Below are 14,255 nucleotides of genomic sequence, written 5' to 3'. Positions count from 1 at the left end.
ATGTTAAGGGTGCTGAGAACTATAATTCTGTGGGGAGTAAACTTTACTTCCCATTACCCTCCCTTTTATGGGGAAAAGGCACAACTGTTAAAGTGGTACAAAATATAATTTAAATATATGGTGTGAGTCTAACCTTAAAACATGCCTTCCTTGCTAAGGAGTCCCAGAGCTTGAGGAGCTTCCTACACTTCTCTGAGGGGCAAAGTCAAGCATTCAAAACAGATTCTGCAACTTATTTATGTCAAACCCAGCAAATATAGTTTTGCTCAACAGAGAGATGAAAAGTCATTTAATAAACATAACACAATGTATAAAACAAGTGAGAAATCAATAAAACGTCAAGCTATGTTGACTCTTTAACTGAAGCCTCCAGGAGCAGGTGAAGTCTAGTTTAGGAACACCATGCAAACATCTTCATTTGGAAAGGTAATCATGTTCAGCTGTCTGTAAATGCAGGTTAAAAAAAAGGAGTCAGATCCTATGATTATTTATTACACTTTATCCCAGTCATTCCAGCATGGTATAATGGTTAGGGTGTTGGACTAAGGTTTGAGAAACCAGGATTAAAATCCTCACTCAAGGCACTTGCTCAAAATTCATAATGTGCCCACTGGTGCAAAAAAGTTTGGCAACCTTTGGTCTATGCTCTCAGTGCAAAGGTGGGAAGTTGTTGCCCTTCAGATGTTGTTAGACTAACTCCCATCATTCCCAGTTCATTGGCCATGCTGGCTGGGGCTGATGGGAGCTGGAGTCCAGTAACATCTGGAGCGCCCACACATATCTCCCATCCCTGCCTTAGGAAATGGATATATTTCGTTCTCTCCAGCCCCACTGAACAATGAAGAGTACAAAGAGGTTAAGCTTGATCTCATTGAGCTCCTTTGAGGAAAGAAAGAGCATCTCTTCATTGGAGGCAAGCTTGAGAAAAAGAGATTAATTTCAGTGGACTCTCCTAATCAGTGCTTTTTGTCCTGGCGCAGTACTGTCACCTTCTTCTTTTTTCAAATCAGAGCCTCGCACCTCCTTTCCTAAGCCTGGAAAGCTTCTGCCCGGCTTAGGGAGGGAGGGACGATACTCTGGCAGGGCCCAAGAGCCCTCTATTGCATGCTGAATACCGGCACCTTTTTTTCTAGGGGGAAAAAGCACTGTTCCTACCTCAAAGAAAGTGTCTAAGATCTTGTCAGTGGTGGATGCCTGAGACTGGAACTGCTGTTGGTTTGTCTCAATTGCTGTCATTAGTCGAAAGTAGAAGTAGAGATATTCCCACTCCCTAGACAAAGAAGGAAAAATCATTGGGGGTACCAAACAGCTTGGGACATAAGTACTGATAAGAGCATCTCCCCCAGTACAGTATTAACTATTTCAGGCCCTATAATCAGTGGAGGAGGCCCTGTTGGAGCAAGCACTGCCTGGCTGGTGCTCACCTGCGTCTTCTCAGATTCCCTACTTGTGGAATGCTCTTCCTGGTGAGATCTGTCCACTTCATAATTAACATTTAGGAGGGATGTTAAACTGTTACTTTTCACCCAGGCGTTTCATAACTGAAAGATACCGTTCCTGGCAACATTGTAATTATTAGCTGGAACTGTTTTTAAATGTTGTTTAGATATTCTTAACATTTTTATTCTAATGTTTAGTCTACTGCTAAATTATTTTGTTCCGCTGCTTTTGGTTGTCTGAGGGGAAGGTCTTCCTTATTACTACAGTGGTACCTCTAGTTACAAACTTAATTCGTTCCGGAGACCCGTTCTTAACTTGAAACTGTTCTTAACTAGAGGCGTGCTTTCACTAATGGGGCCTCTCGCTGCCGCTGTCACACAATTTCCGTTCTCATCCTGGGGCAAAGTTCTCAACTCGAGGTAACTCTTCCAGGTTAGCGGAGTTTGTAACCTGAAGCGTTTGTAACCTGAGGGGTTTGTAACTGAAGGTACCACTGTACTGATATTTGTAAGCCTCTGTGGAACTCCATTTTCTTCTCTTCCGCTGAAGAGCAAGCTAAAAAAATGTTGCAAGTAGATACATTTTCATCTATTGGCTGCGGCGCCTCCTCACCTGTCCATCAACTCGAGGCTGCCATATTTTCCCATGACTGTCCGTCTGAATAATTCCTCCTCCTTTTCCTCTTTTGCTTGGGGCTTATCTGCTGTAGGGCAAAAGAAGACTTGCCAGCATGCATAGCTTGGCTTCAATGTTAAGAATCATCTCCCTCCCTCTGAACTTGAGGCTGTAATCAGTGTTCGTCCTACTCAGAGTATATCCATTGAATTGAACGGACATAACTAACTTAGGCTCATTCATTTCAGGTTCAGTTGATGAGTGGGGCACACAAAGAAGCCTGCATTTTGCAAGCATTGGCTGCTTGAAGGAGAAGTCCCTTTTGCAGATGATGCCTTAAAAAAAAAAAAAGACCAGCTGCTTGCTTTGGTTATGCATGCCTGCTCACTCAGCCAAACTGAGCCAAACCCCGCCCCAGTTCACCAGCACAGCAAGGGCAGCTAATGTGATGTCAGCTGACTGGCAAATAGGCAGGATTTGTGGGTGGGGAATGGCCTTGTGGGTCAAACTGGACCACACTCAAGGAGCAGGTGTGGCCTGCAGGGAAAGTCCGAGGGGCTGATAGAAATATTTGGAGGGCAACATTCAGGCCTAAGGTTCGTCACCCCGCATTAAAGGTTCTAAGCTTGAGCCCAGTCTCAAAGCCTGCTGCCCATCTCCCCAAACACTCTTGTCACCTGCTGCTTTGCCAAAAACATCATCTGCGATACTGCTCTCCTTCAGTTCGACCCACTTCTGTCAATTGGAGAAAGAAATACAACTCAGTGACTGGAACGCTCATCCTGGCAGCCCCAGCCCCAGCTATTCCCTGTCAACCCCCAGTCTGCATGGGCATAGCCAGGGGGGAGGGGCGGCAGCTGCCCCCTCCCAAATCAAGTAAATAAATATTTTACTAAAAGTATATATTGTAGAAGGGACGCGGGTGGCGCTGTGGGTTAAACCACAGAGCCTAGGACTTGATGATCAGAAGGCCGGCGGTTCAAATCCCCGCAATGGGGTGAGCTCCCTTTGCTTGGTCCCTGCTCCTGCCAACCTAGCAGTTCGAAAGCACGTCAAAGTGCAAGTAGATAAATAGGTACCGCTCCGGCAGGAAGGTAAACGGCGTTTCCATGTGCTGCTCTGGTTCGCCAGAAGCGGCTTAGTCATGCTGGCCACATGATCCGGAAGCTGTCTGCAGACAAACGCCGGCTCCCTCGGCCTATAGAGCGAGATGAGCACGCAACCCCAGAGTCGGTCACGACTGGACCTAATGGTCAGGGTTCCCTTTACCTTTACCTTCTATATATTGTAGAAAGATTTTGACAATTTTTTCTGAGCACTTGAGACCAAAAGAAAGTTTAAAACTGTTGAGACATTTCATTCCGAATCTACTAGACAGAACCAGGCAGAGGATGATGACAGGTGGGTGTCCAGCCCCAACCATCATAAATCCTGGGTACACCAATGGGAGCTGTGCTGACCTTTTGCCTCTTGAGCTCTTGACGCTTCACCAAAGCCATCTGGAAGTTGTCGACCAGGACCGCAATCACCAGGCTGCAAGAGAAAGGGAGGGAGGGCAGCAACAGGGCTGTGACTGTTCTATATTCCACAATTTACCAATTGCTTCCTCAAAGAGAAATGGAAATGTACATAAAACTACCGCTTTCATAAAAGTTAAAACAATCCCATATACAAAATCAATTAAAAATACATTGCATATATAGGAACGATTTCAAATCCAATACAGAGCCCAACTGCGTCTCAAGGCTTTAACAGCAATCGTTGCTATTCAGAGCTGGCCCACCCATGAGACAGGGTGAGGCAGTTGCCTCAGGCGGCAGTTGGGATAGGCAACAGATCCAGCGCACCGCTTGCCTCCTCCTCTTCTGCAGTCCTCGTGCTGCCACCGCCACTGCCTCCTCTTACTCTTCCTCTACTGTCACCTGCTCCTCTCTGGCCTCCTTTTACTCCTCCACTGCCTTCAGAGCACCAGGACTTCCCTGGGCGGGCTGCTTCCAGTCGCCTCAGGTGGTAGAGGAGGCAGTGGCAGGGGAGCAACATTTTCTGCTGTGCCTCAAGCAGCAAAAATGTCCTGGGCTGGCCCTGTTGTTATTTAGTCTTTTCTTGGGTGTCTCGGGGTTTTAAGAGCACTTATCGCTGCGTTTAGTTTAACTAAAACTTTTTACTTTCGCTTTAAGCTTTTACCTTGCTGTGCTTTTTGGAATCCACCCCACACCCATTCTGGTGTGATCAGCCAGAGCTCAATGTATTTAGTAAACAGTTAATGTTAAGAGTGTCTGGCGAAGACCAAAGAATCCCAAGTTCAAATGTGCTCAGTTGTGAAGCTCGCCAGGAGTATGGCAGATTTCCCTGCCCAGTTTGGTAAACTTATCAACCCAATGGTCTCAAAGCAGGCGTCAGGAGGACAGCTCAGGCACCCAAATCCCATCCCCCAAAACCAGACGCAAGGTCGTATCCAAGCATCTTCCTCCACTGTCTCAGGCAGGACTAAATATACCACAGCAGGGGCACTAGGTCCTGGGGGGGCGTGTCCTTTGGGGGCTCCCCCCAATATTTGGGGGGACAGGCCTCCCCTAGTGTCCAAGAATTGAAGAGGCGAAGCACTGAGCAGAGTGTGGTGAGGCTACAGTGGCTCACATACACAGAATTGCCCCCTCACAAGCTGACATCTCTGTGCCAGAAAGAACCTCAGGCCGGTCCTTCCATATATATATATATATATATATATATATATATATCTAACGCGGGACGCGGGTGGCGCTGTGGGTAAAACCTCAGTGCCTAGGACTTGCCGATCGCATGGTCGGCGGTTCGAATCCCTGCGGCGGGGTGCGCTCCCGTCGTTCGGTCCCAGCGCCTGCCATCCTAGCAGTTCGAAAGCACCCCCGGGTGCAAGTACATAAATAGGGACCGCTTACCAGCGGGAAGGTAAACGGCGTTCCGTGTGCTGCGCTGGCTCACCAGATGCAGCTTGTCACGCTGGCCACATGACCCGGAAGTGTCTGCGGACAGCGCTGGCTCCCGGCCTATAGAGTGAGATGAGCGCACAACCCTAGAGTCTGGCAACACTGGCCCGTACGGGCAGGGGTACCTTTACCTTTTTATATACCTAACAGGGATATTGCGAGGATAAAATTCCAGGGTGGTGGTGGTGTAGGCGGGCAGTGAACAATGTGTGCTACCTTGAGCACCTTGGAGGAAAAGCATGATATAATAAATGTAATAAATCAACAAACAGTCCCTTGACCTCCCATCCAAGGTCCTCTCCAGTAAGTCAAAAGCCTGAGGAGCCTATACTTACTTGAGAAGCAAGAAGTACTCCAGAAGGATGTAGACGATCAGGAAGATGATGATGTACCAGGCACCTGGAAAGAAATACACACGGGGCCTGTGAGTGATAATGCTGCCTAGGGGTGGGCTTTTCAGAAAATCTCCACGTTTAACATATTAGCATGGATTCCCTCCCCCCCCCCCCCAATTATTGTCTTGCTCTTCAATCTTGACACGAGGTTGGGTGGGTTGGGGTTTTTTTAACCGATTGTGCTAAAAATTGTGCTGAGTTCTATGCACCCCCCTGACAAGGATCCTCTTCCCTCACCTGCTTCTTGACAGGTAAGGTAGATGAGGGACCAGTCATCCAAAGTGAAGAGCTGGAAAAGTGTGAAGATGCTGTTGAAGAGGTCTCCGAAGTGTTTTTCGTCAGCTTCATGGAACATGTCACGCAGCACCACGGAAGACATAACTGACAGGTGGAAGGCAGGGCTAAGGAATGAAACAAGGAGCCTTGGAAATGCAGGATTGCGGGAGAGAGAACGCCATCCCTTTGCCTCTTCCAAGCATTTGTAATTAACCTGTGAAATTCACTCGTCATAGGATGACATGACAGAAATCAGTGCCAGTAAAATTTTGGGGAGCGGAAGAAGGCAGGTCTCTGTGTTGCCCTTGTTAGAGCTCAGCAGGGAGGAGGAGGATGGGGACAAAACTAGAATTAATGGCCTCTGTCTCTCATTGGCTCTGGCGCCACCTACTGCTGGCCTCCCTGCCTTCTGCCCTACCAGTCCCAATGGGCACCAGGTGCACCTGGAATCTTCCCTCTCCCTTCTGCTCTTTCCTGGGAGGATACAGAGGAAACAGAACATGAGGAGAATAATGGCTCCGATGGACTCGCAGGAAAGCAAAAAAGTGCTTGTGACTTCCTTGAGGTTCTGCATCACTCTACGTGGAAAAGCAAATAAAGAAACAGAGAGTTAGGTAGGGTTGTAAGGTCAGTCGCTGTCAATTCTTCTGTCCCGCACCCCACCTAAAACCTGGGAAGTTGCTATGGATTCCTCCAGATGACCCATTTATTGAGCAAATTACAGTTCCAAATATTCTTTGTGCACAGTGAGAGAAGAATGCTTTCAGGGTACAGGACGGGAGGGTCCTGGTATGTACTGGAAGCCCTCTTGCGAAATATTGACTATCTGGAGGCGCTAAGGAGCTCTTCCATTCCCCTTCCCTCCCCCAGCTAGAAATTTTGGCGCTAACCGGAGGGTGAGCAGGAAGCGGATGGCGCGGATAGCACGGACGGCCTTGCAGATTTTGAGGACCCGGAAGAGCGTGAGTTTGTTGCCGCGGTTGCCTTGCCTGGAGGAGATAAGCAAGGGGAGCAGAAAATCCAGCACCGTCATGCACATAATGAAGAAATCTGGCAAAGGGAAGAAGAGGAAACATAGAAATTAAGGCAGACCCACATGAAATGGTGCTTCAGACTGTCAGCTGAGCAACATTAAGCTTATACAACTAGTGTAACATTATGGGCATTCCAGAGAAAACAACAACACTTAGTTTAGTACTGTACTTTTCTTAGTACAGTGGTACCTCAGGTTACAGACGCTTCAGGTTACAGACTCCGCTAACCCAGAAATAGTACCTCGGGTTAAAAACTTTGCTTCAGGATGAGAACAGAAATTGTGCTCCGGTGGCGCGGCGGCAGCGGGAGGCCCCATTAGCTAAAGTGGTGCTTCAGGTTAAGAACAGTTTCAGGTTAAGAACAGACCTCCGGAACGAATTAAGTACTTAACCTCAGGTACCACTGTACCAACCTTCTCATCATTTGAGAAGGGTCTGCTGTTAGTTCTGCACATGTTGCTATTCTCAGGCAGTCTGCTAATTAAATAGTTTGCCCTGGAATCCCTTGGTATCAGCCAGAGCTTTTTCTCTCAGCTTGAACTTGCCGAAACTCAGTTCCGGAACCTCTCCAGTGAGTGCCATTGCCATGATAAGAGAACAAGGGAGGCGTCCATGGTGGATTCCAGCACCTCTTTTTCTAGAAACATAGAACTGGCGTCAGCCCTGTTCATACCCCCTCGACCACACTGCAAAAAGACCCACCAATGTCATTCCATGGGTCACGGAAATAGTCGCAGCCCAACGCAATGAGCTTGAGGACGGCCTCTAACACGTAGACAGAAAGGAAGGCAGGATCCATGGCAGAAAAGAACCATTCTGTTGCAAGGGAGGAGAGAAAGAGAGAACCATTGATTGTGGGAAAGCCACTCTCCTCCATGATGAAAGCTGTTGTGATCTGTGGAGATGCCCACTACTGAAGAAAGTGAATTGCCTAAGTGGGGAGTGTGGGCAGTAGTCCCTGGTTGAATCTACACAGGAGATAAAGGTGTGGGTACAGGACCACAGATAATGCCCCTAAAGCAGTGGTTCTCAACCTGTAGGTCCCCAGATGTTGTTGGACTACAACTCCCATCATCCCTGAGCTCTGGCCTTGCTAGCTAGGGGTGATGGGAGTTGTAGTTCAACAACATCTAGGGACCCACAAGTTGAGAAAGGGTGCCCTAAAGGCAAGGCCAAACTCTGAAGTGGTCTCAGCAAGGTTCTGAAGCAACTGGCTGGTTTCTATTGGGGATAGGTAGTCACTGACTAGTGTTGCTTCCTGAAAGGGTCAGTGCCTTATTCTGCAGATATAAGGCCCTTGGGTCAATATGGCTTCCAGCTGTGGAGATCTCTCCTGAGGGCCAGCCGTCAATCTGGGAGCAGAAGTTCTCCTTGGGGCAGGACTGAAGCCCCTGGCCTTATTGAAACCAGAGCATGCTCTGGTTACTACCCAGCATTCAGAAGAAGTCTACGGAGCAGGATTATTTATGAGGAAAGGAACGCCTCTCCTGCGGGCTGACCTCCCCGAATTTCGACCACCGCAAACGTTTGAGCCACCAGCAATAAGGTGTTGATGGCAACCACCGAGCAGATTATGAAGTCAAAGATGAAAGACTGAGTCAAGTGGTAGATGATCTCCCTCAGCAAGACGAGGTGCGGGTGGATCTTCTGCCAGGCATGAACCACCATCTCTGTCAGCGTCATTCGTCTGTGCTTCCTCTTGCGACGATGGCGGGCCGGCTTTGCTAGAGTTAGAGAGGGAGGAAGAATCATTTGAGGGTGAGGGCAGAGGAGGCAGCAATTCACCTCACCCAGTTTCTCAGACCACATGAGGTTGTCCCCTGCAACAAGAGCCTGGATAGCTCATTTGTTTTTTTTTTTTTTGGTTGATTTTTTATTTTTATTTTTAAAAGTTCAGTCTAAGATTTTTAAAAATATGGAACGCTTCACGAATTTGCGTGTCATCCTTGCGCAGGGGCCATGCTAATCTTCTCTGTATCGTTCCAATTTTAGTATATGTGCTGCCGAAGCGAGCACCTGGATAGCTCATTTGGATAGAGTGTGGTGCTGACAATGCCAAGGTTGCAGGTTCAATCCTTGTATGCAACAGCGGCACATTCCTGCATTGCAGAGGGTTGGACTAGATGATCCTCAGGGTCCCTTCCAGCTCTACACTTCTATGATTCTATGATTCCAAGGGACGTTGGAGAATCCAGAAGAGAAAGGGAATGGAGGTGAGATTTGCTATGTTTGCTTATTCATTCCTTGCCCAGAACAGAAATTATCCAGTCAATATTATTGGTAATGGACTAATGTAATGATAATGAGAGTGATTTTGTAATTAAATGATGTAAATGTTCACCATAGCAAGCAGCAATGCGGATAATTCAGTTTTTGTCAGGAGCCGAACTGCAGTGTAACAGAATCATAGAATTGTAGTTGGAAGGGACCACAAGGGTCATCTAGTCCAACCCCCCTGCAATGCAGGAATCTCTCTGCCCAACATGGGGGTTGAACCCACAACCCTGAGATCAAGAGCAGGGGTAGGCAACCTAAGGCCCATGGGCCACAAGCAGCCCATGAGGGTCGTTTAACCAGCCCATGAGCTGCTCCCGTACCGAGTCGCCTGCTAAACCGGCGCAGCACAGGAACTCGCTTCTGCAGCGCCGGAAATCACATCTGTGCAGACGCCAGAAATCACGTGCACGCACAATCTGGCCTACGGAGGGATCTCCACTGGAGTGAACCGGCCCAGGTGAGGTAAACCTTGCCAACCCCTGATCAAGAGTTTCATGCTGTTCCAGCACAACGGCCTTGGTCCAGTATACCTCAAGGAGCGTCTCCACTCCCATCGTTCTGAGGTCCAGCACCGAGGGCCTTCTGGCGGTTCCCTCCCTGCGAGAAGCCAAGTTACAGGGAACCAGGCAGAGGGCCTTCTTGGTAGTGGCGCCTGCCCTGTGGAACACCCTCCCATCAGATGTCAAAGACAAAAACAACTACCAGACTTTTAGAAGACATCTGAAGGCAGCCCTGTTTAGGGAAGCTTTTGATATCTGAAGGACTATTGTATTTTAATATTTTGTTGGAAGCCGCCCAGAGTGGCTGGGGAAACCCAGTCAGGTGGGCGGGGTATAAATAATAAATTATTATTATACCAACTGAGCTTTCCCGCTGAATGTAACAAATTGTGGGTGGGAAAGAAATAAATCCCTTCTTACATACTGTACCTCCCTACAGCACCCATGTTGGGGACTAAGTCCCACACTTCCAAGTACAGTAATCAATCCTGGAATTAGGCTGAGCTCCTCCTCCTCCAGAGGAAACCATGTTAAGTACAGTGATTTAATTTACTGAAACTGGGAATGCTTAAATGCATGAATGTGTGTTTAATTCTGAAATGTTTCCCAGTAACTGTCATGTGATTGGTTAATTCTGTTCACATGGGAGACATCTTATTACATTCTCCATTTTGTTTTGTGTGTTTGTGTGACTTGACTGTAATGGCTGCATCTCCATGAACACTGAAGAAAAGAGAGAACTCTCTAAATGCAACACACCCTCCAACATTTCTCTGATGAAAATAGAGACATCCTATTATTATTATTATACCCCACCCGCCTGCCTGGGTTGCCCCTACCATTCTAGGCAGCTTTCAACATATATAAAAACATAATAAAACATTGGACATTTAAAAACTTCCCTATGCAGGGCTGCCTTCAGATGTCTTCTAAAGGTTGCATAGTTACTTATCTCCTTGGCTTGGGGGTTGCATAACTCCATACCCTCCAACATTTCTCCAGTGAAAATAGGGACGTCCCAAGGAAAAGAGGACATTCCAGGATCAAATTTGAAACCGGGACAGCTTCTGCAAATCCAGGGCTGTCCCTGGAAAATAGGGACACTTTGAGGGTCTGATATGCAATAGAGGAGAAGTGCTAATGTTTCTCTGTGAATGTATGTGACAAAAAGAAGTACAGAATCTGATGTTCTCCCAAAGAAGCAATAAGGAGAAGTCTGCTGGAAAGAGAAAGTGGAAACCTCTTGGAAGGGGCTGCATGGGTTAGCTGGGCAATGTACAGAAGGCTGAGTGCAAGGACTGGAAAGACAGAAAGACCGAGTTAGTTTGAATGTTTATGGAAGAATCTTCAACTACCGTATTTACTCAAATCTAATGTTCACTTTTTTGGCCAAATTATGTTGCGAATACTAAGGTGCGCGTTAGATTCAATGGCACATTTACATTCACCGATAGATAGATAGATAGATAGATAGATAGATAGATAGATAGATAGACAGACATATATAACCATCTATCCATCCACATTTGGTTTCAAGGTTCTGAAAACTGAGGTGCACATTAGATTCGATGGCGCATTAGACTTGAATAAATACGGTAAGAGAACAAAACAAGTCCCATGCTTGGATAAGCATGTGAATATATATTATTCTTTAGCTATGTGTTCTGCAAGTGAAAGCTTTGAATATTTTAACCTTGTTTTAATTTCAATAAAATAGTCAGTCTTGCACATGATTTGGCTTCCTAGCGGCAATTTAGCTACTCTGCCAACAGACCAATCTCCATATAAACTTCCCTTCCAACCATCCTGACAGAGTTTTGGGGAGCTAAGGCTCTGGAGCTCTGAGTAGAAAAGGCTCCCCGCTCCTGACAGAGACAGCCCTGAGCTCGATGGCCAGGGGTCCGGTTCGGTATAAAGCACATGGCCATCTAAAAATGGTCCGGGAGGTGGGAAGGTCTGCTGCACCTATGTCAAGTCAAACTGCACCCCTGGAATCGCCCCCTCACTTTTGACTCTTATGCCTCCAGGTGCATTCTTGGAACTTCTCCTCGACCTGCTGCTCTGATTGCTGAATCTTCTCGGGTGTTTTCTAGACCCTCTCAAGGAGGGCGACATGGAGGTGACGGCCAGGACCATGGAAGGCTCTGGGTGGGCGGAGGGTGAATACCCAGGCCCAAGGCCGGAAGTCCCAGGCATTCCTGTGCCTGCACCCTGGGCTTGCCCCTGCTCCTGGGTCGGGACCTGCAGCATTTTCTCCATCTGAGGCACAGAGGACATGGCAGGCACGGTGAGGTACCGGTGATCCATGGTGGCGAACTGAAGGAGCCCTCGTGGCTCAGATGCGCCTGCCTAGAAATGTCCTCCCAGTCGGCTTCTCCAGTCTGGGCTGTGGCGAACCTGGAACACGGAAGGCCCCAGGCTTCCAAATGGGGAGCCTTGGCAGCTCTTTGTGATGCCATCGTGAGGCAAGGCAAAGCATGCCAAGGCAGTCAGAGGCGGTGGTGTTAGCAGACAGTCTATGGAGCCTAAGGCCCAGGCCGCAGATCTCCTGCCCCTCTCCACATTTTATTTTTAGTTTTTTTTCCAACTGACCTTTTCTATGTCCGGACAGATACCATGTAAGAAACCAGAACCAATAACAGAAAAGCAAACCAATCCCTCTGCAAATAGTGTTTGATTTGCTTCTAGAAACTGGTTGGCAACACAGTACTGTACTCATAATCCTCCAACATGCTGGAGAGCCAAATCAGGACGCTCCTTTTTTTTGGTCCCGAATTCTCACACGTGCGTGTGAACACAAGACCAAAAGACGCTCGTTTTTTTGTTTTGTGAAAATGGGGGCTTCGAAGCAGAGGCGCCGGCAACTCCTAGGGGCGCAGGTCCCTTTGTGCCCCCCACCCACCTAATAAAAGCCACGTTTGGACTTCATTTTGCAAGGAATTTGTAACAGGGTTGCTGGAGGGCAAGAGAGCTGGGATTGGGCACAAACCTTCAACGTTGTTTCTTACAGCCCTTGAAGCTCTGCTAGGACAAGAGAGGAAGCGGCTCCTGGCTACTTACCATATTTTAGAATTAAACCAGGAGTGCTTAATTCAGATGACTTGGAGGGTAAAGCTCCCCACCTATGATTATTGTTCTTGTTGTTGTCAGTGTTTTTTGATTTTTTTTTAGGGAAGGAAAGGTGTCAGTACACAGAATGAAGTTGTTACAGTAAGCGCCACACTTTAAACATTTTTTTTGGGGGGGTGCCAATACTGCATACCCTTGAGTACCCTCAGAAAAAAAGAAATGATGGTGGCTGTGGTTGTTAATCTACCCTTTACCCCAAAGTACCAGGGCAGGTTATAATTAAAACGCAATATTGAAAAGCAATTTAAAGCAACTTAGGTTGATCTCTTCTGTGAACTGCCCTGAGACCTCTGGGTATAGGGCGGTATAACAACAACAACAACAACAACAACAACAACAACAACGTCACAGAAATAAGGCAGGTCCTAAAAATATGCTCAAGCAGGCAAATGCATAATTTTGCAGCCAGCCGCTGTTGCTTTGGTGTGAGCAGGAAGGCACCCAGATGCCTACAAACTTGGGCTTGGGGAGAGTTGGGTTCAAGTCCCTTTTTAGCTTTAAGAATTCAGAGTCGCCCTGGACCAGTCGCAGTTTCTGAGACCAGTCAACCTCACAGAGCTGTTTTGGGGATAAAAAGTGGGGTGATGGGTGGGGGAATAATCCTTCATCAGCACTAGGTACCTCTATGGCTAAGACTGGGCGCAGGTTTTATCTGCCCCCAAATATGTTATTCAAGTTGGCACCACTGCTTCAAAGCGTGGTATTGCCTGACATCATAGGGATGCCAGGTGACTGACAGGTGGCTCCTCCAGCTGGCCTGCCAGGGTTTGGGGAGCTAAGGATTTGGGGCCCTGACTAGAAAAGGCTCCCCACTCCTGATGCAGACAGCCCTGGGCTCCCTGTCCAGTGGTCCAATTCAGTATAAAGCAGATCCTAGAAAAAGCAGCAACGCTGGCTCCCCCCATTTTGAAGGAACTTAAGTAATAATACACTTGGCTGTCAAAAAATGGGTCAGGTGGGGAGGCGCGCCACACTAACATTAAGTCTAAATGCACCCCTGGAATTGCCCCCTCACTTTTGACTCTCGATCCTGTGTGTATGGTTTTGGATCTTTGCATTGACCTCCTGCTGCTCCTGCTGCCCCTGCTGAATCTCCTGGACCCTTTCATGAAGGGCGACATGGAGGTGACGGCCAGGACCATGGAAGGCTCTGGGTGGGCTGAGGGTGAATACCCAGGCCCAAGGCCGGAAGTCCCAGGCATTCCTGTGCCTGCACCCTGGGCTTGCCCCTGCTCCTGGGTCGGGACCTGCAGCATTTTCTCCATCTGAGGCACAGAGGACATGGCAGGCACGGTGAGGTAATTCATGGTGGCGAATTGAAGGAGCCCTCGTGGCTCAGACGCGCCGGCCTAGAAATGTTCTCCCAGTCGGCTTCTCCAGTCTGGGCTGTAGCGAACCTGGAACACGGAAGGCCCCAGGCTTCCAAATGGGGAGCCTTGGCAGCTCTTTGTGATGCCATCGTGAGGCAAGGCAAAGCATGCCAAGGCAGTCAGAGGCGGTGGTGTTAGCAGACAGCCTATGGAGCCTAAGGCCCAGGCCACAGATCCCCTGCCCCTCTCCACATTTTATTTTTACCTTTTTTCCCCAAACTGACCATGTAGGGAATCATAACCAATAACCGAA

General features: G+C 48.0%; 1 protein-coding gene across 11 annotated transcripts; it reads right to left on the bottom strand.

Moving 5' to 3' along the window:
• Nucleotides 1–274: 274 nt before the first annotated feature.
• Nucleotides 275–14,130, bottom strand: CATSPER1 (cation channel sperm associated 1). 11 transcript variants are annotated; one of them, XM_080985460.1, is made up of 12 exons: nt 13,648–14,130; nt 8,226–8,450; nt 7,429–7,542; nt 6,583–6,742; nt 6,179–6,270; nt 5,654–5,797; nt 5,357–5,420; nt 3,516–3,588; nt 2,733–2,790; nt 2,053–2,143; nt 1,156–1,270; nt 275–444 (listed from the first exon to the last, which is right to left on the bottom strand). In XM_080985460.1, the coding sequence occupies exons 1-12, from the start codon at nt 13,937–13,939 to the stop codon at nt 415–417; spliced, it is 1,458 nt and encodes a 485-aa protein (XP_080841586.1). In that variant the 5' UTR covers nt 13,940–14,130; the 3' UTR covers nt 275–414. The 11 variants fall into 11 exon arrangements, with proteins under 11 accessions (XP_080841586.1, XP_080841588.1, XP_080841582.1 ...); XM_080985462.1 differs by lacking the exon at nt 13,648–14,130 and adding an exon at nt 12,096–12,520; XM_080985456.1 differs by lacking the exon at nt 13,648–14,130 and adding an exon at nt 11,510–11,970.
• Nucleotides 14,131–14,255: the final 125 nt, after the last annotated feature.

The sequence above is a fragment of the Podarcis pityusensis genome (genome assembly GCF_964106645.2).
Source record: "Podarcis pityusensis genome assembly, chromosome: 16".
Lineage (NCBI taxonomy): Eukaryota > Metazoa > Chordata > Lepidosauria > Squamata > Lacertidae > Podarcis > Podarcis pityusensis.
This window is presented reverse-complemented; position numbering and strand designations above follow the sequence as displayed.